Source organism: Pteronotus mesoamericanus, unplaced genomic scaffold, assembly GCF_021234165.1.
Source record: "Pteronotus mesoamericanus isolate MK-2021 breed Mesoamerican mustached bat unplaced genomic scaffold, CSHL_Meso_final contig_124, whole genome shotgun sequence".
NCBI classification, from domain to species: Eukaryota; Metazoa; Chordata; class Mammalia; order Chiroptera; family Mormoopidae; genus Pteronotus; species Pteronotus mesoamericanus.
In genome coordinates, this window is record NW_026555051.1 from 4,508,770 (window position 1) to 4,536,485 (window position 27,716).

Sequence of the window (27,716 nt, forward strand, 5' to 3'; positions counted from 1 at the left end):
CTCAAATATATATATCAACATTTCCTTAATCTTCAGCATTTCATCCCAATAAAGGAAAAGCATTTGCTTTTCCCTTTTCAAACTATCATATTGAGAGATTAGACAGTAGTTTTCTAAATGATTTTCTTCCAATGTCCAAGAGCCATTGAAAATTCTGTTAATATTTTCTGATTAATACATTTCTATTTTTCTTTTTTAGGAAGTCAAATGTAATTTCACTGAAAAGAATTATTCTTTTATTCCAGTGGGTATCAATAAAAATGTTACTATACTTGATCTCAGCTATAACCAAATTACTCTGAATATTACGGACACAAGTGTTCTACAGATCTATTGTTTACTCACTGAGCTCTATTTGAGAACAATGTCATTATCTTATATAATAGTAGTTTTGGTAACCTCACCAACTTAAAAATTTTAAATATCTGGAGAAACTCCATCCACATAATTCAACAGGATGCATTTATAGGCTTAAATAAACTAAAACAGGTAACTGTTTTTCTTTGCAGTTTTTCAGATTCTTTGTATTTAACCTTTGGCATTTTATTTATGATGTGTCTTGGACTGGGCCTCTTTGGGTCCATCTTGTTTGTGACTCTCTGTGCTTCCTGGACTTGTATGTCTACTTTCCTGACCAAGTCAAGGAAGTTTTTCTTTCATTATTTTTTCAAATAGATTTCCAATTTCTTGGTCTTTCTCTTCTCCTTCCAGTACTCCTATGATGTGAATGTTGGTATGCTTGAAGTTGTACCAGAGGCTCCTTACAATATCCTCACTTTTTTAATTCTTTCTTGTTCTTGCTGTTCTGATTGGTTGTTTTTTGCTTCCTTATGCTCCAAATTGCTGATATCCTTGGCTTCATCCACTCTCCTTTGATTCCCTGTAAATTATTCTTTATTACACTTAGTGTATCCTTCGTTTCTGAGTGGGTCTTTTTTATGCTGTTGAGTCCTCACTAAGTTCCTTGAGCATCTTTAAAACCAGTGTCTTTAACTCTGCATCTGATTAGACCACTTTTCTCCATTTTGTTTAGTTCTTTTCCTGCAAGTTTTTTGTCCTTTCATTTGAGCCATGTTTCTTTGTCTCATTTTGGCAGCCTTTCTGTGTTTGTTTCTTTGTATTAGGTAGAGGTACTATGTCGCCTAGGCTTGATAAAGTAGCTTAATGTAGTAGGTGTCCTGCAGGGTTCAGTGGCACAGACTTCCCTATTATCCAAACTGGGTTCTCATGGTATGGCCACTGTGTGAGTTGTGTACACCTTCCTCTTGTACTTGAGCCTTGATTGCTGTTGGCACTTCCAAGGTCAGCCACCACCTGTTCTGACCAGGGTCCCACAGCATTAGCTATAAAGCAATCTGCAGATGGCCGCTACTTGTGCTGGGCTTAGAGGTGCCTGGGTGAGGCCATGTTGTGGACCAAGGCCAGCTGCTGCTTAGTTCCATGCCTGGGGCAACTTAGTGAGAGGTATGGGGCTTGCTGAAGCCAGATGCTGCTTGCTTGAGAGAATGTAGGAAAATCTGAAGCATTGGCCAAGACATGCCATTCATATAGAAAAGCCACCTCTGGAAACAGCTTGGCTGGGCCTAAAAGTTGGGTGGGGCACGGCCTCAGAGAATCACCAGCATGGGCAAACAGTGTGAGCCAGGTTGATGGGAGTCTCAGATATGGTACCTGCCTGCTGGCTCTGCAGATGGAAGGCTCAGAAAAAGAACAACGGCCTTGGCCTGGAAGCCACTTCTGTATGACAGAAAGCTGCTTCCCACCTCTTGCCTTGATTCCAGAGAATTCGGTTCCTCCCCATGTGTGTCTGATGCCTTTCAATGTGCTCCCTTAGCACTGGAGCTCAGAGGGAGTGAGTCTGAGTAAGTCTGTGCATGGGCCCTTTAAGAACAACTGTCTGGGATTCCAGCAGTTTCTGTCTTCCACAGTCTCAACTCTTGCTAGTTTTTACAGCCAGAAGTTATGCAGACTTACCTTCCTGGTACTGGAAACCTGGGCTGGGGACCCTTGTGTGGGGCTGAGACCCCCTGCTCCTTAGATATCCCTCCTGATTTTTATCTGCCACCATGGGTGGGGCATCAGCCTTGATGTGGTTTCTACTTTAATTTTGTAGTTGTAGGACTTCCATTCGGCTCAACTTCTGATGGTTCTGAGTGATGGCTGTTCTATAATTTAGTTATATATTTAATGTGGTTGTGCGAGGAGGTGAGCCATGTTTACCTATGCCGCCATCTTGACCAGAAGGGTCATTTCATTTTTAAAGAAAACTACTCCTGCTTAAGGGAACCAGGAAGAAACACTGAAAAGTAATTGCTGAATAGATGCTCTCCCTCTGCCTCTCCAGAAAAAAAAAAAAATAGAAAAAAAGAAATTGGTGTTCTACATATGTGAGATGATACTGTCCATTGGGTATTAAGTTTACATTTTCAATACTTGAAAATAAGTTTTTCAAGTACTTACATTTTTTAGGATATCTCGCCAGAGAGTAGGTGAAAACAGATGTCCTTTCTTAACTGCAAATGATGCTCTGTCTGAGACCCAGATTTTTCAACACACTCTTAATCATAACATCTTTACTAACACAAACTAAACAATAAACACTTTAAACAATAAATACTGCACATTAATCACATTTATAAAATAACTTTATAAACAGGAATGTGCATCTTTCCCTTGTGTTGCTAGGCAATATAAGAGTTACTTTCTTACAGTATCCAATAATCACGTATGTCAAAAAAATTCAGGATAAAAATAATTATAAAATGTTAACCACAATAATTTTATTCTCCATAATAAATCTTAATTTATTCCTTCTGATTTACTAGAAAATGAGAACATCACCATGTGCAGTTACCCAGATATCCTAAAGGGCTACAGTATCAAAACAGTACCTTATAATGCTGAATGCTACTCAAAATTTCCTTCATCTATAATGGAAGACCTTTATATTAATTTCCAGTCCATTAGTAATTCAACATTTAATAGCTCTTTGAAGAACTTAAGAAATTCAGGTAATGTACTGATTTTGAGTATTATTGTTGCTGAAGATAGCATATTAAATAAACTAAGGTAGTTTTAATTTTTTTTCTGCATTTTAAGTTACTAGAAACAATGTAAAAGTACAATTTCTCATATCAACAAGATTTAAAAAATACTGAGTTTCCAAACTAGGCTCTCCTAGTTACCAGCCAAATGATTTAATTTCTCAGCCTTAATTTTAACTAGTCAAGTCACAAATCTTTTTTTTATTTTTTAGAGTATATTTATTTTTAGAAAGAGGGAAAGTAAGGGGGAAAAAGAGGGAGTGAAACATCAATGTGTGGTTGCCTTTCATGCATCCCTAACTGGGGACCTGGCCCACAACCCAGGCATATGCCCTGACTGGGAATCGAACCAGAAACCCTTTGGTTTGCAGGCCAGCACTCAATCCACTGAGCCACACCAGCCAGGGCATACAGTCACAATTCTTAATAGGTATCAATACTGTTCCTAGGGGAATGGATAAATGATACCTGCAAATACAGAATTTGTTTAGAAAAAAGGTATCCTTTCACCACTCTATGAAATATCTTTATATTGTAGTTTTAGTAACTTTCACTTAAAGAAAATTATAAGGTACATTTATTTTTAATACCAATATTAGGGAGTTATGGGGATATGTAATTTTTTTTGGTCAATTTAACAAAATGTGTCCCCTTTCTCATTCTCCCTCTCTCTCCCATTTAAGGACATGAACCTCCTGGAAAAAGCTGGGCTTTTCTTGTTGGTGTTGTAGTAGCTGTACTGATGACTTCACTCCTCATTTTTATTGCTATCAAATGCCCAGTATGGTATAATTTTCTGCTTAGTTATAATCATCATCACCTGGAAGAGTATGAAGCTGAAACCTATGAAGATGATTTTACTGAAAATCCAAGTTCTCTTTCACAGATATCAGATCGGATCTCTGAAGATACTACAATAATATTTGAACAACTAAATTCATTCACAGTAGATGAGGATGGGTTTATTGAAGATAAATATATAGATATTCATGAGTTATGTGAAGAAAATTAACTTCTTTCAATGTTTGATTCTTTAAAAAATGTTACCAATTCACTCACAGTTTAGACAGAGATTTTTGCATGTAACATACCAAACTATATCTAATAGGCCTTCATATTAATTGCAACATACATAAATATCATAAAATTATGTTTTTCTAATTGTTATTGAAAAAGTCCAAATACAGTGACTGACACCCCTTGGTAACTAACAGTTACAATACTAGCATTGTTATTGTCAGCAATATTCAGGAAACCATACATACTAGTAAAAATAATGCCTCAAGTAAATTTTCATGAATTAAATGCTTCTCATATTACAAGATATTTGATATAATTCAATTAGAGTAAGGAATGGAGATAGCTTAAGCTGATAATACCCTTGGATTGATTTTTTTATGCCCAGAGAATGAATTCATAGAATGGAAAAAAACACTTTTTAAATGCTTCCTGAATTAGCACAATAAATTTCCTGAAAATTTAGTTGCAATTTAAAGCACAGCACAATGTCCAAGCACAATCCCTAATAAGTTATTACGATTTGAGTTATAAAGAAAGATTGTCACCATAATGCAGAATTGTCACAATTGAATAGTATGGTTGCTTCCTAAGTGGGTACCATAAATTATCTATAAATCTCATTTTTAAAAATACATATTTCTGCCTCTTTTGGGGGGATTTTTATTCAAATGAGTCTGTCTTGGGACTGAGAAATCTTCTGTTGGTCTGTGAATAGTTATTTGGGATCCTAGAGATGAAGAAATATTATCCAGATTGTTTTCCAGAACACTAATTTCCAGAGACATTCAGAAGTATTTATGGGGCGGGGTGAGGTGTGGGGGGAAGTTAGATGGTCAAATTACTACAGAATTACTATAGGAAATGCTAGGTTTAAACAAAGTGAAACAAGATTCTTTACTATAAGACTCATCTGAAACTTTACTAAGCTAAACTACTCTTTAAAAGCAAAGTATCAAGAATTTTCCAACCTTACTTCAGAACAAAATCCTTTTTTTCAAGGTATGTCTACGAAGAGCTCATGATACAATGAGGAGCCAAAGAACACAGTCTGGAAAACACTGGCCTTGAGACTGTTACAGAAGAGTCTAAAAGTGAATCATTTGCTAATTCCTTATAATCAATTGGCTATAATCATAATTTTATTAAATTAATGCAAACAGTGACATTAAAAACCTGTAACAACATTTATCATATGTGGGAAGGTTAAATGTATTTATCTATATCTTTTATAGGAAAATTTCTGTAAAACACTAAAATATATTAATGGGTTAAATGATAGTTTTTATTTTCTTCATAATACAGAAAAGGGAAATGACTAAACGTGCAGATGGAGCCGGGTTGGATATTTGAACTGATGGAGCTAGAACATGGGTACGTATATAGTACACTTTTATTTTTTTATGTTCAAATTTCTCTATAATACAGTTTTTAAAATGTGTTATCTACTTGGTACTTTCTTAGTAAAAAGAGACTAAAAATAATATAGGTATATGTTACATTCTGCAGAAGAGTTATTTTAAGGGTTATATCAATATTAAATTCAGTTCAAATGTGTACTGAGGAAAATAAAAACTGTTTAGGATGATACACCCTGTGAAATAGAAAAAGAAACTCACTTATTATGCATATTTGCTTGTGTTTATTGAAACAAGTTTTCAGTAAAGAATATAATAAGCGCTTTACATGTAGTATTTCCTAATAAATATTAACAATTACAGTTCATTGTTTTCTATCTCAATTATGAGATAACTGAAATATGAAGCATCTTTTCCTGAATAATCATTTTATCAAAATATCATTTCATAATTTAAGAGGCAAATATTAATATTTGAGAAACAGTAAAATGAAATATAATTATAAATCAGCAAAGACTATTAATCTTATGTTCAAGAGCCTCTTATAAATGAATATTGCGTATTTGATAAATACCTAACTAAACAAAATAAACAAATGGGTTTAAAATTATAATTACGTATGTTTTTAAAAGATATCTGATTTTGATTAATACCAAACTAGAAAAGTATAGACATCATAACTGGAAAGGAATCTTTAGTTCATGCAGCTATCTGAAACTGAATTAAAGCCAGGTGTCTAAGTATTTTAGTAATATATCAAGGCTATATATTATAACAAACTTATTATGAGTAGGTGTTCTATAATAAACTATGGTCAAACTATACTAAATGGTGGCTCTAAAATAGAAGAGTATTACACCAGAAGATTTTTTACACCTGCCTTCGTAGTATGGCACTTTCTGCTCCCTTTGAATGAGGAGTGTAAAGGTAAATGCTTGTGTTATTGAGATTTGGTTATCTCATTAACATAAAATAAATCTCTCTTCCTGCTGAATATAAAAGTAAACATCTTAAAAATAATTTTTGTTGTTAATTTAAATTTCTTCTTAAAAGGGTCATGGGAACATATTTCACTCAGCCCCAGATACTAAGTTTTGAACTTGCTGACATTTTCAGGACAAACTATCATATTTTAAGAACTTTTTCTTTAACCAAATGAGCCAAACAGACATAAAAACCTATGACATGTACCATATAATATTTATAAATCTGGCCTGGGTATTTTACAACTTTGTAGATAAATGATGAAATAAATCAGGACCTAAATGTTATAAATGCTATAAGGTCTTCAATGAGTCATAGCTTATTGTTTCTTATTCATTAGGTACTTAGGAGAGTATTTTATATACAATAAACAATAAGTTTTTATACTAAGTTGTTTAAAACCAGAACAACAACAAAAGCAAAGTTTTCCTGTATGAGTTTGGTCACCATGAATATGGAATTTCCTTTGTAAAAGGGAAGAAACTTCCAGTGTATGTTAAGGCAGCACTTTACAGCAGCATCAAGTAATAAATGAAGAGAGATTTGTTTTTAATTAACACAAGAACTATATTTATCTTTCAAATGTTTTATCATTACATTCTGACATCCTGTTCTTCATCAAACATATACTGTCCATGCAGAGATAACGTGACAGTATATGTAGTGTTACAGAATTTGGGTAATTTTGGTTAACTGTCATCCTTGCTCTCAAAGAGATTACTGTTGATAAATTTTTGGGACAAAATGTATGTAATATAGGTATGTACAAAATAGCTCATCTGCCCTGGCTGGTGTGCCCAGTGGACTGGGTGCTATTAATATTTCATATTATTGCTATTCCAAATACCACGTAACACCCTTCCCTGGTCTTACTCCGTTTTGCCGTCCTACTGACCTTTGTTATAAACTTTATCTTCTCCCATGCCACATTCCTATTCCTTACTCTATTTCTACACCATCTATCCTTGCAAAACTCTCATTCTTCCTTGTCAGTTCACACTCTTTCCCCCACCTCATACTAGTCTTATTTCCTTTCCACCTTTATTAATTGGGGCCAGTTGGGCAAGGATATTATTGTTATTGCTGTTCTTCTCCAACAGAACTCCTATTTGTTCACCATTTGTCTGTACTTTAAATCCTGTAGGATAATCTCCCCTGTCTTAATCCATTTTGCCTTTCCCCTGCCCTTGATCAGTTGTTAGGAATTAAATTTTTTTTCCGTTTTCTTGGGTTTTAACTCTGGACTTTACTCCTTACTTTTAGTAGTTTTCCTCCCCTATTCTCTCAGAATCATTTTCCTTTACTGTAGACATTTCATATTCACTTTTCTCTTTTGTACAATATTCTTATTCCCTTTCCATTCTAATTAGTTGTCATTGCTATTGACCCTGCTGTGGTTTTTCTGCAACTTTGTTCCCATTGGCTCGGTATCTTTTTAATTTCACTTTAAACCTCATAGTATACTTTTCCCTTTTCACACTCCATTTTTGCCATCATTCTTCCGTGTATTACTTACATTTTAAATTTTTTTTGTCCCTTTCTTTGCCTAATTTGTATTCCCACTCATTACTTCTCTTCCTCCTTCCCACTCAAAATCATTTTTCCCTTCTTTAGTCATCTCATAAACCCTTTTCCTATTTTATAATATTCTTAATCTCTTTCCACCTTATTAATCTTTGCTCAATTGCAGTTGATACTGAGGGTGTGAAAGGAGGCTTTTCTGCTGGCGTGGGTTTGGTTTTCTGGTGATGTTGCTTTCTTAACCAACACCTGTACAACAGCATACGAAATGCAATGAGAGTGCTGACTACCAATAAGCCAGCTGGAGAGAACACCAATGAATGAGCTACCAACAAGCAAGCCCAAGTACAAGAAAAGAGTGTACACAAACTGAAAAAAGGGTAACCTCAGAGCATCCAGATAAAGAAATCAAAGAGACTGTACCACTGAACCCCACAGAATTCCTACCACAAAAGTCCACCCTATGAAGACTGGAAGACAAAGCAGAGCATCCTGACAAATAGAAACAAAGAGTCACCTAAAATGGGGAGACAAAGAAAGAACCTCTAATTGAAAGGAATGGAGGAATCTCCAGAAAAATAGCTAAATGAAATTGTATTCTATCAGACATAGAATTTTTAAAAAAATGGTTATAAGGATGCTCAAGAAATTCAGTGAGAGGTATAAAGAACTGAGTGGGAATTATAACAGCATGAAAAGGGAAGTAGAAACCATAAACAAGAACAAGAAATGAGGAATACAATATCTGCAATCAAAAATATACTAGAAGGAATTATAAGCAGGACAGATGAAGCAGAGGACCAAATCAGCAAGCAGGAAGATAAGGTAGAAATACCCAGGTAGAGCAGCAAAATGAAAAAAAAGACTCAAAAAGTATGAGGATAGTTTAAAGGAACTTTAGGAAAACATGAAATATAACAACATTTGCATCACAGAAATGCCAGAAGAAGAAAAGGAGCAATGGATAGAACACCTGCTTGAAAAAATAATGCTTGAAAACTTCCCTAACTTGGTCATGCAAGTTCAGGAAGCACAAAGGGTCCCAATCAGGATGAATGCACAGAATCCTGTTCCCAGACACATCATAATAAAAATGACAAATGTTAAAGACAAAGAGAGAATCTTAAAGGCAACAAGGAAGATAGTAACATACAAGGGAGCCCCAATAAGGCTAGCAGCTGATTTCTCAAAAGAAACACTAAAGGCCAGAAGGGAATGGAAAGAAATATTCCAAGTAATGAAAAGCAAAGGCTTGCAACCAAGACTACTCTATCTAGCAAGGCTGTCATTTAAAATGGAGGGCAAGGTAAGAAATTTCCCAGACAAAAGAAGGCTAAAATGATACACCTCCACCAAACCAGCATTGCCAGACATGATGAAGGGACTGCTTTAAAAAGATGAAGGAAAAGAATGAGAAAGAGAGAGGAAGACAGCTACAAAGCAGAAAATGGCAATGATTAAGTACTTATCAATAATAAGCTTAAAAGTAAATGGATTAAATGCTCCCATCAAAAGACATAGGGTAGCTGAATGGATAAGAAAACATGACTCACACATCTGCTGCCTACAAGAGACCCACCTCAGAGCAAAAGACCTACACAGACTGAAAGCAATGGATTGGAAAGAAATATTCCAAGCAAATGGACAAGAAAAAAAAGGCAGGGTAGCAATATTTATATAAGACAAAATAGATTTCAAAACAAAGGCCAAAAAAGAGACCCAGAAGGGCACTTTACAATACTCAAGGGAAGAATCCATCAAGAAGACATAAACATTGTAGACATATATGCACCCAATATATGAGCACCCAAATATATAAGGAAAATCTTGGAGGACTTCAAGAAAGATATAGGCAGCAACACATTGATAGTAGGGGATTTTAATAGCCCACTGTCAACAATGGACAGATCTTCCAAACAAAATATCAGCAAGGAAATTGTGGAACTGAATGATGCATTAAATCAAATCAACTTAACTGATATATATAGAACCTTTCATCCCAAAGGAGCAAAATACACATTATTTTCAAATGCACATGGAACATTTTCAAAGAAAGATCACATGGTAAGATACAAAATAAGCCTCAACAAATTCAAGAAAATTGAAATCATATCAAGCATTTTCTCAGACACTGGGGCCTAAATCCAGAAACCCATCTCAAGGAAAAAAACTTAAAAACACTCAAATTTGTGGAAATTGCAGAACGCTATTAAACAATGAATGGGTTAATATAGAGATCAAGGAAGGAATCAAAATACAAATGACATATTTCACAGATCTGGAACAAATATTTCAAAAATTTATATGGACCCGTATATGTCCCCAAACAGCCTCAGCAATTCTGAGAAAGAAGAACAAAGTGGGAAGGATCACAATACCGGATACCAAATTATACTAAAAGGCCACTGCAATCAAAAGAGTTTGGTACTGGCACAAAAACAGACACATAGACCAATGGAACAGAATAGAGAGCCCAGAAATAATCCCATGTCTCTATGGTGAATTAATATTTGACAGAGGGGACAGGAGCATAAAATGGAGTAAAAATAGCTTCTTCAACAAATGGTGTTGGGAGATCTAGACTAGAACACGCAAAAAAAAAAAAAAAAAAAAAAAATGAAATTAGACCACCAACTTACACCACACACAAAAATAAACTCAAGATGGATAAAAGACTTAAATATACAATGTGACAGTATAAAAGTCCTAGAGGAGAACACAGGAAGTAAAATTTCAGATATCCCATGTTGCAATATTTTAACTAATACCTCCCCCAAAGCAAGGGATATAAAAGAAAGAATAAAGAAACAGGACTACATCAAATTAAAAAGCTTCTGCACAGCTAAAGAAAACATCAACAAAATGAAAAGGGAACCGACCATGTGGGAAAACATAATTGCTAATGATACCTTGGACAAGGGTCTCATCTTCAAAATACAAAAAGAACTCTCATGACTCCACATCAGCAAGACAAACAATCCAGTTAAAAACTGGGCAAATTGTTTTAGTGAACAGACACTTCTCCAAGGAGGATATGCAAAGGTCCCATGGTCACATGAAGGGATGTTCAGCATTACTAGCCATCAGAGAGATGCAAATTAAAACCACAATGAGATACCACTTCACACTGGTCAGGATGGCCATCATTAACAAATCAACAAACAAGTGCTGGCGAGGTTATAGAGAAAAGGGAACCTAGTACATTGTTGGTGGGAATGCAGACTGGTGTAGAAAACAGTATGGAATTTCTTCAAAAAACTAAAAATGGAACTGCCTTTTGATCCAGTGACTCCACTGCTGGGATTATACCCTTAGAATCCTGAAACACCAATTCAAAAGAACCTATGCAATCCAATGTTCATAGCAGCATTATTTACAATAGTCCAGAGCTGGAAACAGCCTAAATGAGCTGGAAATAGCCTAAGTGCCCATCAGTAAATGAGTGGATCAAAAAATTGTGGATCTTTTACACGATGGAATGTTATGCACCAGAAAGAAAAAAGAAACTCCTGCACTTCGTGAGAGCATGGATGAACTGGAAAGTATTATGCTAAGTGAAGTAAGTTCAGCGATGCTCTGGCTGGTGTGGCTCTGTGGACTGAGTGATGGCCTGTGAACCAAACGATCATGGGTTCAATTCCCAGTCATGGCACATGCCTGGTTTGGAGGCCAAGTCCCCAGTAGGGGGCGCATGAGAAGCAACCACACATTGATGTTTCTCTCCCTCTCTTTATCCCTCCTTTCTCCTCTCTTTAAAAATATGTAAATAAAATCTTTGCGGGGGCTGGGGAAGCCAGGTGGTTAAATATAAATACCATATGAGACCATAAGTGGAACCTAATCAAAAAGGCAAACAAATGAGCAAAAACAGAACCAGAGATATGGAAATAAAGAACAAACTGACAGTGGGAAGAGTGGAGGGAGACAATGGGGGAAAGTAGGGGAAGGGTAAAGTCAAGGAGCATGTATAGGGGCCCCATGGGCATGGACAATGGGGTGGGGATTGACTGTGGGAGTGAGGGGGCTGGGTTAAGCAGGGCAAGGGAAAGCAATGGGGAAAAATGTGAGACAACCGTAATTGAATAATTAAAAAATTTTTTAAAAAGAATTTTTCAATACACACACACACACACACACACACAGACACACACAGATACCCAGTCTATGATATTTTGTTACAGCAGTCTGAATGGACATCTACTTATTATTTTGAAGGCATTACTGCCACTGCCACTGTCACCCCGATATTTGATCTTTATATAAAGATGCACATATAATCTGTACCTATGATGTGGATTACTAATATAACAATTAATTATCAATTAATAATTGGATAATGTTTAAAGTAATGAAATACTATAAATAATTTGCCTTTCATTAGATCGGGGCTTAAATCTCATAAGTCAAATCAGTTAAAAAGCCCAGGTTAAAATTACAAGTGTTAGAGATGATGTTTTTATCCATCTTAAATTTTTAAACTCCGAGAAGCAGAAATTTTATTTAGCTAATCAATATAGTACTTTTATTTGTACAGAATTGGGTACTTAATGGTAAATAAAGATAATAGATAATAAAATTCATATTGCAATATTTCAACTTTTTAAAATAAAAAAATGTAACAGGGAAAAACAAGAAAACGTGTAAGGAAATAAATGACTCAGAAGTTTAAACTACTTCATACACAAACAGGCTGACTTATAAATCTGTTTTATTTCTGACTGGATTGTACTTACGCTTGTCTTTCAGTGAATATGATATCCATACTTTGTGTTTCTCGATCATTTTGAGCTTTAAGCTAAATAAAGAGTTAACACAGAAGTCAGGGATAAAAAATTTCCATGAAACCAAACTATTTCTTTAAAAATTATTCTGGTTATGAACTATGAGAGATTATTATAATAATCCTAATTCCACATGCAAAGTTTTTAAAAATAAGTGTTTATTTCAATTAACAAATCACCATAAAAGATAAAATCTTTTTCACAGGCATGGTAATCTCACATCAACAATATTCATTTTGTCAAACAATCAAATGTAAACTTAATTTATGTATGCAAAATTTCAAGCATTTACTGGTTGTTCAATAGTTGATTTATAATGTGTTAAATTTAGACCCGACACAAATTTTAATCTTTAGTAATTCAGGATTTTTATCTGAGTACTCTTAGTTGACTCTGCCTGTGCATATTCAGGCTAGAATATGGACCTATCCCAAACAAGTGACAAGACATATAAAGAAGTTTTTACTTTTTCTATGTGATATTGAAATAGTTTTCAAATTGGGAATTCTCCTATGTTCTAAAAGCCAAGGATAATTTCAGTAAATTAACATGCTTTTAGAATCCCAACTTAGAAAACAGTAATTTTATAAATTCTATGCTTTCATAGAACTTATGTGATTGTGTAAATAAATTATAAACTATGTAAGTTATAAGCTGTATGTTATTTTTATCCAAGTGTTTATAGTCAAAATAAACTAGCCACTAACATCTCATTTACCAATCAAAAGTAGTCATTTGTAACTATTTGCTTTTCTCCCTTTCTTGTAAAACTCTGTACAAGTGCCATAGTATGTCTATTGAGTACTCAGCTCCATTTGTGCAAATATTAAACCAGATTGCAAACTAATTTTTATGTAAGGAAATATAGATGAGACTTCCTAATGCCAAGTCTAGGAGCAGTTGAAACATAGCCTTTCAAAAGACAATAAAGTATTCACTTGAGAGAGTCAATGAACAGGAAAAAATTTTTAAAGCACAACTAAAGAACTTCAATTATAATAGTGGTATTTAGGATTAGAGTAATACCTTTCTCTAAGGTCCATAAAGTTTTATCAAACTATTTCTAGCTATAAATGCCTTGTTTTGGAGAATATTATCTTCTATATAGCTCTATTGTTTATACATCTTCTTACCATGTTGTAATCATTCGTTACTTCTTCCATTTCAGTATTGGTGTTAAGTTTATCTACCAACTAAAAACAAAAATACAAACAAAAATCACACATTCTATTAGTCTGTAAATTTTCCATAATCCATAATATAGGTATTTAATCTTAAAATAATGAAATCATTTAACTATTAATATTTAGAAGTATTTTATCTTCTAAGATAAAAACAAATATTGAGCTACCCAAGTAAGCATATACTGTGCATAAACTACAGTTTTGGGAAGGTTAAAAAGTGAGCAGTAATGAACTAGTACTGTTCCGGCAGATTGTACCTTGAAGAGGTTTGTCTGCTCTGAGGAGATGTCTGAGCTTATAAATAACGGTCCAGAGAAGACAAAAGTTTGGGGAAGATCTTTCTCTCTCTATCTCATCCTCCCTCCAATCCCCCACCCCCAGGGAAAATGGGTGTTAACTGATTTACAAATTTATTCCAGTAAAAATGTAAAATGATTTTTGTGGTCATCTGAAAAGTAAAAAATATCAACAGAATAAAGCGCAAACAGAACATTGGGTATGATGCCCTGGCTGGGTAGCTCAGCTGGTTAGAGCATGGTCCCAATACACTAAGGCTGTGAATTCGATCCCTGGTCAGGGCACATAAAAGAATCAACCAATGAATGCATAAATAAATGGAACAACAAATCAATGTTTCTCTCTCTTTCTCCCTTCCTCTCTCTCTCTCTCTAAAATCAATCAATCCATCAATATTTGTTTTTAAAAAGTTGGGCAATGATAGCAATAGCTAACATATTTTGTGCCAAAAACTGCTCCAAGCCTGTTATATGAATTACTTCACTTAATTTTCGCAATTACTCTATGAAGTAGATATTGTCCACATTTTGCAGATAAAGAAATTTACTAAGTTGTGGAGACAGAATTTGAACAAGAGGGCTACTAACACTGGCTACTAAAAGCAAACTACTTTGGTGTAATTGATTCTAAAAGACTAATAATCTTTATTAATGTAATATATGTCTATTAGTATATATCTCATTTTCACTTGTGATATAAATAATAAAACCTAACACTTATTAAGTGCTTACTATACATTAGGATCCTGGCTAAGTACTTTCTGTGTATCAGATGTTAACTCATTAAATCTATAAACAGCATATTTTACATATTATTAATATTTTTATACTAAGTAATTTGCCTAATGTATTTTAATAAATAGAAATACCTTTCATCTAATGTCATTTTACATTTTATAAAAAACAAATTTTCTCATATTTAGAACAGAACATCATTTACTAAAAAGAAGAAAAACTATACTGCATATTAAGCTACACAAAATGTATTTTATGGATTATATCATCCAACAAATGTAAGAATTGCAAAATTTTGTTTGTAAGGACAATATAACAATATCCAGTAAGTATATCATAATTTACCTAACCATTGAAAAAGAATGTTCTTATTCTGTGTAAAACTATTTTTTAATAGCAGAAGCGAGATAAACGTTTTTCTCTTTCATTAAGTCCAGATATCACTGCTGCCAAAATCATCTACAAGGCTGGAAAAAAGAAAATTCTAATACTAGAAATTTTCATGGGGCCAAGATCACCCCAGCAACTGGGGGAGTTATCAATACTTCCAAGAGAAATTTTTTTGAGAGTTCCCATTAGGAAGTATTCTTGGGGAAAGTATATTTATGTTACATACTTTAATTTTTGACAGAAGGCAAACATCATATTTTGAATGAAACATATGAATGGAGGTACTGCATACTGAAAAACTAAATTTTTAAAATTTCATGATGACAACACTACATAGAAAGATCACATGTTTTTAGCTGACATTTTAGTACTCAATAAATTTAAGCTACTTTTAAAATTATTACTTTAACATTGTTGGGGCAAAATAACATGTGTGTGTATTGGTAGTTGTAAATAGTTGTACTTTTTAAAAAAAGACTGGATGAATACTTATCAATCTGTTAAGCCAAATTATTTCTTGGCAGGGAAATAAGGGTGAAAGCAAAGGGATGGCTTAATCTCTATACAGTCTATAATTTCCATCTTTCACAATATGTATGTAATCATGTATTATTTGGTATTTAAAATAATATATTTTTAAAGTAGTAAAAAGCAATGAAAATATTCAAAGAAATTTCTCTATGAAAAATCAAATACCATGTTGTAATCTGCTAGTTGTCCTTGAAAGTCTTTGATTTCAACAGCTAAAGTCTCCGCTCTGCAAGCATAAAATAAATACATTCATAAATTGACACATAAGCAAATCAATATTATGAACATTACTGATAACTATAAATTCAATATTAAACTCCTGAAACATATAACATTAAATGTTACTAATAAAAAAGATACTGCATATTTTACCTGCAAAATTACTCACCTCTTTTCGTATGACAAATATACTGAATTCTCTTGATTGTACATTTCTATTTCTTTCTGAAGTTTATTAATTTCTGTTGTAAGTTCATTTATTTTACTTCTAAATGAAAACAAATAAGTCAGCAATACTTCTAATAAAGAAAAACATTCTAGTCAAACTTCATAAATGTGTAACAATAATATAAGTGGTTTTGTGAAATCTGTCTTAAAAATACTTTAAGTGGCTCATTTGATTAAGAATGAAGTATATCCCAACTGATAAGAAGCTGACATAGATTCTTGAATCATTAGAAAGATGACATTAAGACCAGAATGGAAATTTGGTCCAACTAGTACAATCTGTAGACCGAAGTAGGTGCCTAATTGTCATGCTCACAGCTCCTGCTACACTCTAGGACAGGGTATCTCAAGAGTGACATTACTAACATTTTAAGTTACTGAATAATACTTAATTGGGGGGTGAAAGGACTATCCTGTGCATTGTAGGATGTTTGACAGCATTTCTAGGCTGGAAATTAGTAGTATATCCTCTAAATCCCAGTCATGACAATTAACAATGTCTAAAAATTGCTAAATGTTCCCTGAGAAGCAATCACCACCAGGTGAGCATTGCTCTAGAGTTGAACAATTACACAAACAGCTAGAACTACTCTTTGATGCAGCATCAGAAATCCTGAAGGAGAGAGGCAATGCAATGATGACAAATGGCTCTATTTTGTTTCCTCCTTTTGATTAAAAAGTGGCTGGATATCAAATGATGCCATACAACGCTGGTCTTACTATCTTTCCTATTGGATGTTAACTTAAGGATAGATGGGGAAGACCTACACTTCTCTTTATTTATTTGTATAGGTTTGAGAATAAAACAAAGTCAAGTAACTGAGAAACAAAAGAATCAAGAAGGACTAAGAAAGAAAAATGAACTTTTAAGACACAATAAAAGGAAGGATTAAATGAAGTGGAAATAAGATAGAAAAAAGATATAGATGAAGAGCCAAGAAGAAAATAATGTAAAATGGGAAAATGCAGATAAGACAGTAGGATATCAGCGGAGAAAAAGGTAGGCAGAAAATAAGAAAAAAATTCTTCATGTAGAACTGCATAGTCCTGGCTGGTATGGCTCAGTGGACTGAGTGCAGGCAGGGCGCTCAATCCCCAGGCAGGGCACATGTCTGGGTTGCAGGCCACATCCCCAGTAGGGAGCGCACGAGAGACAAGCACACATTGATGTTTCCTTCCCTGGCTTTCTTCCTCCCCTCCCCTTCTCTCTAAAAATAAATAAATAAACTCTTTAACAAACAAAACAACAACAACAAAAAGAACTGCATAGAGGTAGATAATAAAGCTTACGGATTAATTAAAATGAGACCATATTTGTACTCAACTGACCAAATATTTACTTAGGTAAAATTCTGCATTAATATTCATAAATAAATATATACATATTCCCTTTCTTATTGATGTAACGGGTGATATTTCAATAGTATAAATATTTCAGAACAATCAGTGAAAAAACCATAAAAGGTTATATTTATCATGAAACATTTAAAAAGTGAACTTGAAATAGCTAACATACATGCAAATATATAAAATTTAAAATCTCAGCCTAATTTCATTATATGTCTATTGTGTAGTATAGCCAAATTAACTAAAAATTATGTTAGAATATAAAATAACTGTTAGAAATCAACATATATTTAATTATCTAAGTAAGTACCATAGTTAAAACTTTATAATCATGTATAGGAAAAAAACATGTTTATTTAACATACCGAAGAAGCCCAAGATAATAAGATTTGTCTAAAATTTGCCTCTGGGGACCTAAAAAAATTTTTTTAAGTATTAGTGTTTAAGTTAGAAATAGCAAATCAAAAGTACAAACAGAATTACACCATACAATTCTCTGACAGTCCTCATGTATGCCCCAATAAATCTGATAATCAAGAAGAATCATTGAAATGGAAAAGAGAACTCATAACTTAGCATCATGATATAATAGAAGCTTAAATTAAAACTGCAAAGATAGGACTAGAGATGTGGCTATTAAGATAGGCTCTACAGGTGAGGTTGACTAAATGGAAACTGAGTAAGGGAGTCCAGAATAGGGATATTCAAGACAACTTTCTGTAGCAATAAAAATATTCTACATCAGCACTGTCCAATAAACGAACTACATGGGATTATTGAGCACCTGAAATGTGCCTGGTGCTACTGGGAAATTAAAATTTTATTTTAATTAATATTAATTAACTTAAACTTAAATGGCTATTGGCTATCATAATGGACAATGCAGATGTAGACTATGAATTTCTTAGTGGAAGCAAGAGGTTATGATTTTTCGTAATGTCTTCGAGGCTTTTTTATAAACATGATCTTATATTTCAGTATGACTACGAAAGTACTCCTATGTTAAATGTCCCATATCTTGAAAGAGATGAAGTACATTGCAAGGTGTGAGAGGTAAGGCAGGTCTAAGTGGAGAAAAGGGAGAGGATGCCTTATTAAAATAGGAAATGGGGCACTAGAACAGGTAAGAACAGAAGTCATAGATAATGGTGCATAATGATAACAATAAGAACTCTCTTATGTAAGGTTTTGAAGTATATTGGTAGAAACTGACTAAGCTATGTTTTTTTTGTCTCCAAAATCTAAGTGATACTGGAGAAATTAATGCACTATAAATAGTTAGTAAATTCTTTATTGAATTACAGTATGTTTCTTCCCTTTATGTTTAATATGTAGTATTAAACACATAAACATTTCCATGAATAGAGATTTAAAGACTATAAACAATGATGTATTTTTGATAAATTTTTCTCATGGTATTCATAATTATTAACCAAGCTTTTCTAAATAACCTATAAGTTTGTAGTATTTAGTGAACTAAGTGTATTATAAGAAAATTTAAGTCTCCTGAAAGGCATGACATGCTATATTAAGAAGGTAGTATAACTTATAATTGATTTTGTACCAGTAAAATATCTTCATTCCTGATAGGCATTTGTCACAAATACAGAAAACAAAACACTCATAAAACAGTTCACCATGCTTTGATTCATATATATACAGCCAATTTTTTGAATCACAACATATAGTATATTGTTATGCCTTTCTAAATACATACAGAGAAGCATAATAAAAGATGTGGTATAAGTCTGTGTTAGCCTTATTTCCTTATGTAAATATTACATGCAGTGTTATTAGAAAAAGTAACACTTTTTGACTTTTCATAAATATACAAATATCTTAATAGTGTAATTTTGATATAGAAACAATCAAAAAGAATTTCAAAATATTTCCATATGGTGCTAGAAATCTAATTTTCATTCTTGAGCTTTTCTTCAAATTTCAAATTTCTTGGAGTTGTAGCAAATCTCCATGTTCAGAAAAATGAAGATCAAAATATATGTATATAATTCTCTAATTCACAATGTATTCTCACATTTATTCTCTTATTTAACCCTCAAAACAATTTTGTGAATCAAAGAACAAGAATTGAGTAAAACAGCCTCTTCACTCTGTAACTGTGATTTAGTAACACGGTACTATAGTACTTCATATACAAAATATAGTCATCTTCTTAAAACAGATACCTTTAATTCCAGTTTTCATTCCACTCAAACCTTGTTGTGTTACAGGACGATCTGCAACTCTAATCTGAGAAGACAGAACTCCTGTCCCCATGGAGCCACCACGAGAGCCTGGTCTTGCTGTTCCAGGTGGTATCTAAATAACAAACAAGATTTCAGTTTTAATAAACAAGAAAAACACTGTACCTCTACTATTATTAAGACTGCAAAGAGAATATTTTAAAAATTTAATTTGACATAATTTATAAAATATTCTTTTATTTTTAATGTTTGAAATATGAAGCATTATTAAATAAAGTTTTTTAAAATTAAAAATTATGCATGTAGACATTATTTATAATACTCCAAAAACTGGAAAGGAGTTAAATGTCCACATATTTTTCCTCAAATAACCATAGAAAATGGTTAAGTAAGTTGTAGTACATAACAAAATAGTTTATAACACAGTATCATTTCATTATGTAAAAATAAAAACTTGGATTATATAAAAAATAGTAACAATGTTTATCTCTACATGATATTATAGTTCATTCTTATTTTGCCATTTATATAATTTGGTGTTTTCAGTATTACTTATGGTAAATATAAATATAACCTTTAAAAATCAGGAAAATAAAACTTTATTTTGAAAAAATTACATATAATTCCATTACAAGATAGCCATGTAAGTATTAAGGGGCTTACATTATTCAGCAAGCATTCATTACTTCAGACCCTGAGGAAAGTACAAGACTCACCTTCTTGTCAGTTCATATACAATAGTATGTACAGGTATGGGAAGGTATAAAAGATAACTTGAAAATATTACAAGTGATCCTTCTCTTATCTTCCTTTTCCTCTTTAATTTTTTTCCCTGACTTCCACAGAGTAAAGTAGTACATTAAATTAAATTGTAGTAGAAATTTTATTCAGGGGTTGTATACAACCATTGTCATTCATTTTGATAGGGTTTTTTTGCTGGTAACCTCTAATCCTATCAGCTAACATAGTTATTTAGTGAATCTGAGAATTACTTGGCAATTATTTTGAGTACGGCAGACCCAGAAACAGTGACATTTTCCAGAGGAAATATGTTGGACACAGAAACACCATCAACCCCAAATTCAAATGAAGTGAGTTCAGGGTTATTCTGAATGATCCTTGTGAGAAAATCCTGTGTCTCCCACAGGGTAAACTTCCTAAATAATTTCCTCTTTAGCTCTATGCAAGCATAATCATGACAGCTACTCAAATAACTATATTACTTTATTTAAAAAATTATTTAGATAAAAGTACAGAGAAGAAAGCATAAGTTAAAAATGCCCATATTAAAAACAAATATGTATGTATTCACATGGAAATATATTTATATTACTGAAAGTAAAGGCCAAGAACATACATATTATCTTCATTCTGTAAAGTGCTAAAACCATACAATTATACATGTGTCAGTGTTTGAAAACAGACGGAAAAAAGTCTGAAAGAATACATGTCACACTGCTGACAATGATTATACCTGGGGTAGAAGGAGGGAATTCTGACATTTCTTTGTTTGTATGTTTTATAATTTTAGAAACAGCAAACGTTAAATAGGTAAAGCTCCACGCAAACAGTTGGTGGCCAATGTCCAACTTCTTTTATAAATACTTAAATAACAAGCATAAATTCTTACTAGAATAATAGAAGAAGATACCCCAGTTCAGTAGTATCTATGAATTTAGAAAAATCATTTCAGTATAAGTTGATGATGATATTGATAATGTTACCTGAAACTCTACAAAAATCTCAAAAATTTAAGAAAACTGACTTTAACAAAATTATTCCCTCCCCAAAATGCTGCTCTTATTATGAATTAAGCATAGGACCCAGCATTGTCTCTACTGTCTGAGCTTGAACACCTGATATGCACCTTATGAGGTAGTCAAAACCATTTGTTGCAAGCATCAGAGAAATGACTATGAATATTTTGGTTTATTCATTTCTTTCTATGTACATATAAATCTACATTTTATGTTAAATTGACACCACACTGGTTTTTTTGCACAGTGCTTTTTGCTTTTTTCTCCACTCAATACTATATTGTATGTATTATTTCCTCAAATATTCTTTAAGAGAATTTTTAATGGCTACCTAATAGTCTATGATAAGGATAGACACACAATTTTTTGATGACTCATCTGTTGAAAGGATATTTAGGTTGTATTCAAATTTCACTATTATAATGAAAATGTAATAATTACCTTTATAGCATATTATTTTGCTTAGAATTATCAGTTTATAAAGTTTATGCATTTTGTTTTAATATGGTATATTTCTCTTACTGATTCACTAATTTATGACACTCTATCTTACATATAACCTCTTAATATTTATCAGAGTGTGTTCTAGACTGTTGTTGCAATCAGAACATTGTTTTACCTATTACGTATATTTTATACTATTGTACTTCTTTGTTTTTTTATTGTTTTAGATAAATTTTAGTATAGTTTTATAATAACATCCACACCCCTGACACACACACACACACACACACACACTGTCCCCGCCCGAAATCTCATAAAATTTAGATTAGTTTGTACCCTTAACATAGAAAAAGCCCGTATAGACTCTGAACTCTATGTATGACATATACATTGTAAAACTTTTTTTTACCAGTTTGTCATTTTTCTTTTAACTTTTTTCTGGTACTTTCAATTTTGTAAATTAAAAATAAAAATAGCCTCTTTTTCAGTATTTGGTGTTTCCGTAATCTTACAAAGCCCTAGCCCACAACAAGTTTATATGAAACACTTGCCTATATTTTCTTCTAGTACATTTATGGTTCCTATTAAATATAAAGTTTCTTAAATATCTAAAATTCTATGTGAGGGAGGGATCAACTGTTTAAAAACAAATGGTTTTCAGTAACTTGAGTTCACTACTGAATACTTCATACTTTTCAAATAATTTGAAATGCCACCTTAATCATTAATTAAGTTCTTACATATTTCTGATTCTGTTCCTGGTCTATCCATTTCATTTGGTTTTGACACAAATACACTCTACCACTTGAATAATTCTAGTTTTAAAATACACTTGAATATCAGCATGAGCATACACCTTCTCTCTATGGCGTCTTTCAGACATTCTCCCGCATTTATACTCCACAATGTTTTCAAAACACAAACATATAGTATGCTCAAAGAATAAATAAATAACAAAGAATTTCTTATTATAAACAAGTTTTCCAACTTCTACCAACATATATGCACAAGATTTCAAGAGATTTGTTTTAAACTTACTCCCGTTGCCACTCGAATATTTCCTGATGGAGGTCTTATTATTCCAGAAGGCGGCCTTCCTGTCAATCCAATTCCACCTCGTGAAACAGGGCGAGCTGCTGAAGGTTTGTGATTGCTAGCCATTGTTTGTTCACTTTAATCACTGTTTGGAAACAAGAAATAGTTCAATTCTCCTTTGATATCTTCTATAACTAGACACTAGTGACCCACATACCATTCCTTCAAGCATTTAATCAACAATGGTTTTTCTTGTAAACTGTAATTCCAAGTACCACTAAAGGCTGAGCCTGATTTAATTTTGTTCAAATTTGACATTAATGTCTCATTTAGAACCATGAAATCATTTACTAAAACATGCCTTTCTCATTTCCTTATTATCTTATCAAAAAAACAGCCCCTCTAGTTATGCCTCCTGTGCTCTCATCTCGTACTCCAGAAAGTTTATTCAGCATCTTTATCTTCCAATCTTTTCTCTTTGATTTCTGGTCCATGATTAACTCCCTTATATTCTTAATTCTGTTATTAAATGCAGTGGTACCTTGATACTTGTCATTAGTTCATTCCAGAACTTGCGATGAGTACAAAACCGACGAGTACCGAACACAAGGAGATGAAGCATTTTATCCTGTGGGGCAGTGTCTTCACATATACAAGCTCTATCAAGTGTGAGGAGTCCCAAGTAGGCACCCATTGCTGAAACAGTTTTTCTCGTCAAAATGCTATGGCATTTGATGAGTTCTAAAGCTGACAAGTACCAAGGTATGACTGTACTTCCTTTTACTCTTCTAACAGAACACTGGTTTTCCCAAAAAACACTTTCAGTAACAAAGGCTGTTTTAGCTTCAAGAGCTACAATTCCAAAGCAAAGGGGTGTATGGTACCCTCCTTGCTCCCTGATGTCACTTTCAAAACATTCTGCCTCCAACACTTTAAAAAATAAACAGAATTCTCTTTCTCTGAGGATGAGGTTATACAACCATATTACCTTAGATCTCTTCTGGTTGCTTTTAACTAGGGACCTCTTAATCTCTCCCTCATTTTCACTAAGGTCTTTGTACCTCTAGTTTGGTCTCCCTATTCCAGTCAAACCAACATCCTGAATGACTTTCACATAGATACTAGATTCAATATCTAAATTCTAGCTTCAGTTCCCTAAACTAAATTACAGTAACCATAATCAAAAAACTAAATTTTGAACCATTGGGATCAAAATCCCAATTCAGAGAGCCAAGGCCAGATCTTGAGCTTGTCATCATCTGGAATTGCTTCATCTCAAATATTTTAAGTGGAATACTTTATTTTCTGTCTTTAATCTCCTCCCCTTCCTCACTTCTTTATTCTCACTACCCTCTTTTTAAACCATTTCCTTCATTCATTCATTCTCTCCCAGGTTATCAGCCTCTTCTTTTATGCATCACAATATTAACTTTTATTTATCACAATAAGGACTTCTGGCCAAGATGGAGCTGTAAGTAGATATACTTTGCCTCCTCGCACAACCAAAAGGACAACAAGAAATTTAAAAAACAAAACAACCAGAACTGCCAGAAAATCGAACTGTATGGAAGTCCAACAACCAAAGAGTTAAAGAAGAAACATTCATCCAGACCAGTAGGAGAGGCAGAGACAGGCAGCTGGGAGGCAAGGACGCCTGCAAGGCAGTGGCTGAAGGACTGAGTGGGCAAGACAGTGGCTGGTGGTCCCACATATGCATGGGAATAAACCAGGAGGAACAGGGGAGTGAGACAGACCACGCAACCCAGTGTTCCAGTGCAGGAAAAGAAAGCCTCAAAACCTCTGGCTGTAAAAATCTCTGGAGGTTGCAGCAGTGGGAGAGACTGCCAGCCTCACAGGAGAGAGTTCATTAGAAAGACCCACAAGATCCTAGAATGTACACAAACCTACCCACCCAGGAATCAGCACCAAAAGGGCCCAATTTGCTTTTGGGTTGCAGGGGAAATGACTGAAAGCAGGGTGAGAGCCGAGCAAGTGGTATTGTTCTCTCTCTGACCCCTCTCCCACATACAATGCCACACAGTGAAGTGGGTTGCCCAGCCCTGGAAAATACCTAAGGCTCTGCCCCTTACAATGTAACAGGTATGCCAAGTCAAAGAAATATGGCCTAAATGAAAGAACAAATCAAAAATTCAGAAAAAATACAACTAAGCGATGAAGAAATAGCCACCCTATCAGATGCACAGTTCTAAACACTGGTAATCAGGATGCTCAGAGAAATGGCTGAGTATGGTCACAAAATAGAGAAAAAAAGTGAAGACTATGAAAAGTGAAATAAAGAAAAATACACAGGGAACCAAAAGTGAAGGGAAGGAAACTGGGTCTCGAATCAACAATTTGGAGAAGGAAGAAATAAACATTCAACCAGAACAGAATGAAGAAACAAGAATTAAAAAAAAAATGAGAGTCTGAGGAACCTCTGTGACAACTTTAAACATTCCAACATCCAAATCACAGGGGTGCCAGAAGAAGAGGAAGAGCAAGAAATTGAAAACATATTTGAAAAAATGGAGAACTTTCCCAATCTAGCAAAGGAAATAGACTTTCAGGAGATCCAGGAAGCTTGGAGAGTCCCAAATAAGTGGGACCAAAGGAAGCAAACACCAAGGCACATCTTAATTACATTACCCAAGATTAAAGATAAGGAGAGAATCTTAAAAGCATCAAGAGAAAAAGAGACAATTACCTACAAAAGAGTTCCCATAAGACTATCAGCTGATTTCTCAAAAGAAACCTTGCAGGTGAGAAAGATGGAAAGAAGTATTGAAAGTCATGAAAGAAAAGGACCTACATTTCTTCCTTCTTCTTTCTAGAATTTCTTCCCACATGAGGGCATTGCCAACTACACAAATGTACTAAATTATTAAAAGCGAAATGAATCCTTTCTTCAACTAAAATGGTTTCCCATCTTCTATATTCCCTGCCCTGTGCTTGGAGTGCTTTCATTCTCTTTATAATCTTTCATCTTTTTTCTTATAACTCCAACTATGTTGGTGACTCATAAATCAATGTCTGCAGGTCTGTCCCTTAAACTGGGTATCGATTCTAAATTTTAAATTGTTTATTGGAAATTTCTACTCGGGTATCCCATTGTCACTTCATACTGAATATGTTCACACCAAAACTTAAAATTTTCTCATTCCAACTAGTTCCATGATTCCATTTCCTTGCCGTTTTGAACTCTGTGGACAAAGTAAGAAATTATTACTATTATTATTATCTCAAATGGAAAAGGAAATTTCATGAAATACCTTTTTGAAAGGCAGACAAGTTCATGGTTTCTCCCAAAGAAAACTAACAGAATAAACCTTTGTTTCCAGCAACATCGGTCAATGAGACTAGTTTTCCTGATAACTTTAAGAAAATGTACAATATATCAAATTTCCACTTCATTTCCTTTGCCACTGCTTTGCTATCATGGTAAAAGCACAGTATTAGATCAGTTCTAGGGGGTAATATAAAAGGGTGCAGTACTAGCAACAAAAATGCCGCCAACTCAAGGGTTATTCACATAACTCAGTGAAGCACCCTGGCCTTTGGTTCCAGAAAGATTAGGGATACAAACTTTAGCTCTGACAGTTACCAGCTCTATAATCCCTTTTGGAGGTGCTTCCTCATCTGTAAAACAGAAGTGTGATGATAGCCTATCTTGCAGAACTGTTGTGAAGATTACAGACAGCATATATAAAACACCTGGGTCTTAATTATTATTACTATCGTTATATTCCCTAAACCAGCCATTTTAACATATATAAAGAAGTGAAAAATTGCTAAGTCCCTTATGCTATAAACAATAGACAGAAAGCAATTGTTATTTCGAAAAAACCTCTCAGTCCCTAGTGATTTTTTTCTCCTGAAGCTTCTTGAATCCTTCCCTTTGGTCTTGCCTTGGCTGGTCTGCCCCGGGGACTGTTAAAGAGTTCTCAGCGCACGTTTTGCTGGGCTAAAGTTTTGACTTCCATGCCCTAACGAAAGGCCTGAGAAGAATAGCTAAGAACCGAGTTTGATTTGTTTTGTTTGGAGCGCATCGGCACCTCCAAGGTGAGAACTTAAGGGACAGAGGGAGGGAGGGAGAAATAGCACCTGGGATTTCTCACCTCCGTCAGCGCGGAAGGAGGGAGGTCACAGCACTCGGGGTCACACCACAGCGGAGCTCACCAGTCACCTTCACGTAACTGTTCGCTGACTCGCGACTCGCGACTCGCCACTCAACACTCCAGCAGCTTCTCTGAACCCTGGGGCCTAACCACTAGAGGCCACAAGCCTCCGTGTATCCCGGCAACTGGGGCGGGATAGAAAAGGCCCCTCCTCCTCATTGGCCAATCCTCGGCCTTAGCTCCTACTACTTACTCGCAAAGCGAGAGTAAAATGTTCTCGCGATACTTGAGTACTTAAAGGTTTTCCAGAAGGGAATGGAAAACGGCGAGTTGACCAGAAAAGAACACTTTATTTGAAAACCTGGTTTCTTTTTTAATCAGAACAACGCCTCTGATTGTGCCTGACCAGTACGCACTCCAGCGAGTTTTGTTATATCCCTATGTAATCTCCCATCTGCTGCGGTGTAGTACGTTGAGAGTTTTTATTAAGAATTGTTTGAAGTTATTCCGTAGTAAGGCAGCATTG

General features: G+C 34.1%; 1 protein-coding gene across 2 annotated transcripts in view; it reads right to left on the reverse strand.

The window, feature by feature from the left end:
- Positions 1-27,376, reverse strand: part of IFT74 (intraflagellar transport 74) — a 97,524-nt gene extending 70,148 nt beyond the window's left edge. The window contains exons 1-8 of one of the 2 annotated variants that reach the window (XM_054588118.1): positions 27,191-27,376; positions 23,079-23,220; positions 19,822-19,954; positions 18,001-18,049; positions 16,230-16,328; positions 16,007-16,067; positions 13,839-13,898; positions 12,658-12,719 (exon numbers count right to left, since the gene is read on the reverse strand). In XM_054588118.1, the coding sequence (XP_054444093.1) occupies positions 12,658-12,719; positions 13,839-13,898; positions 16,007-16,067; positions 16,230-16,328; positions 18,001-18,049; positions 19,822-19,954; positions 23,079-23,201 (587 nt within the window). In that variant the 5' untranslated portion in view covers positions 23,202-23,220; positions 27,191-27,376. Of the gene's footprint in view, positions 1-12,657; positions 12,720-13,838; positions 13,899-16,006; positions 16,068-16,229; positions 16,329-18,000; positions 18,050-19,821; positions 19,955-23,078; positions 23,221-27,176 lie in introns of both variants that reach the window. The other variant, XM_054588124.1, reaches the window with a different exon arrangement.
- Between the last annotated feature and the right edge of the window lie 340 nt (positions 27,377-27,716).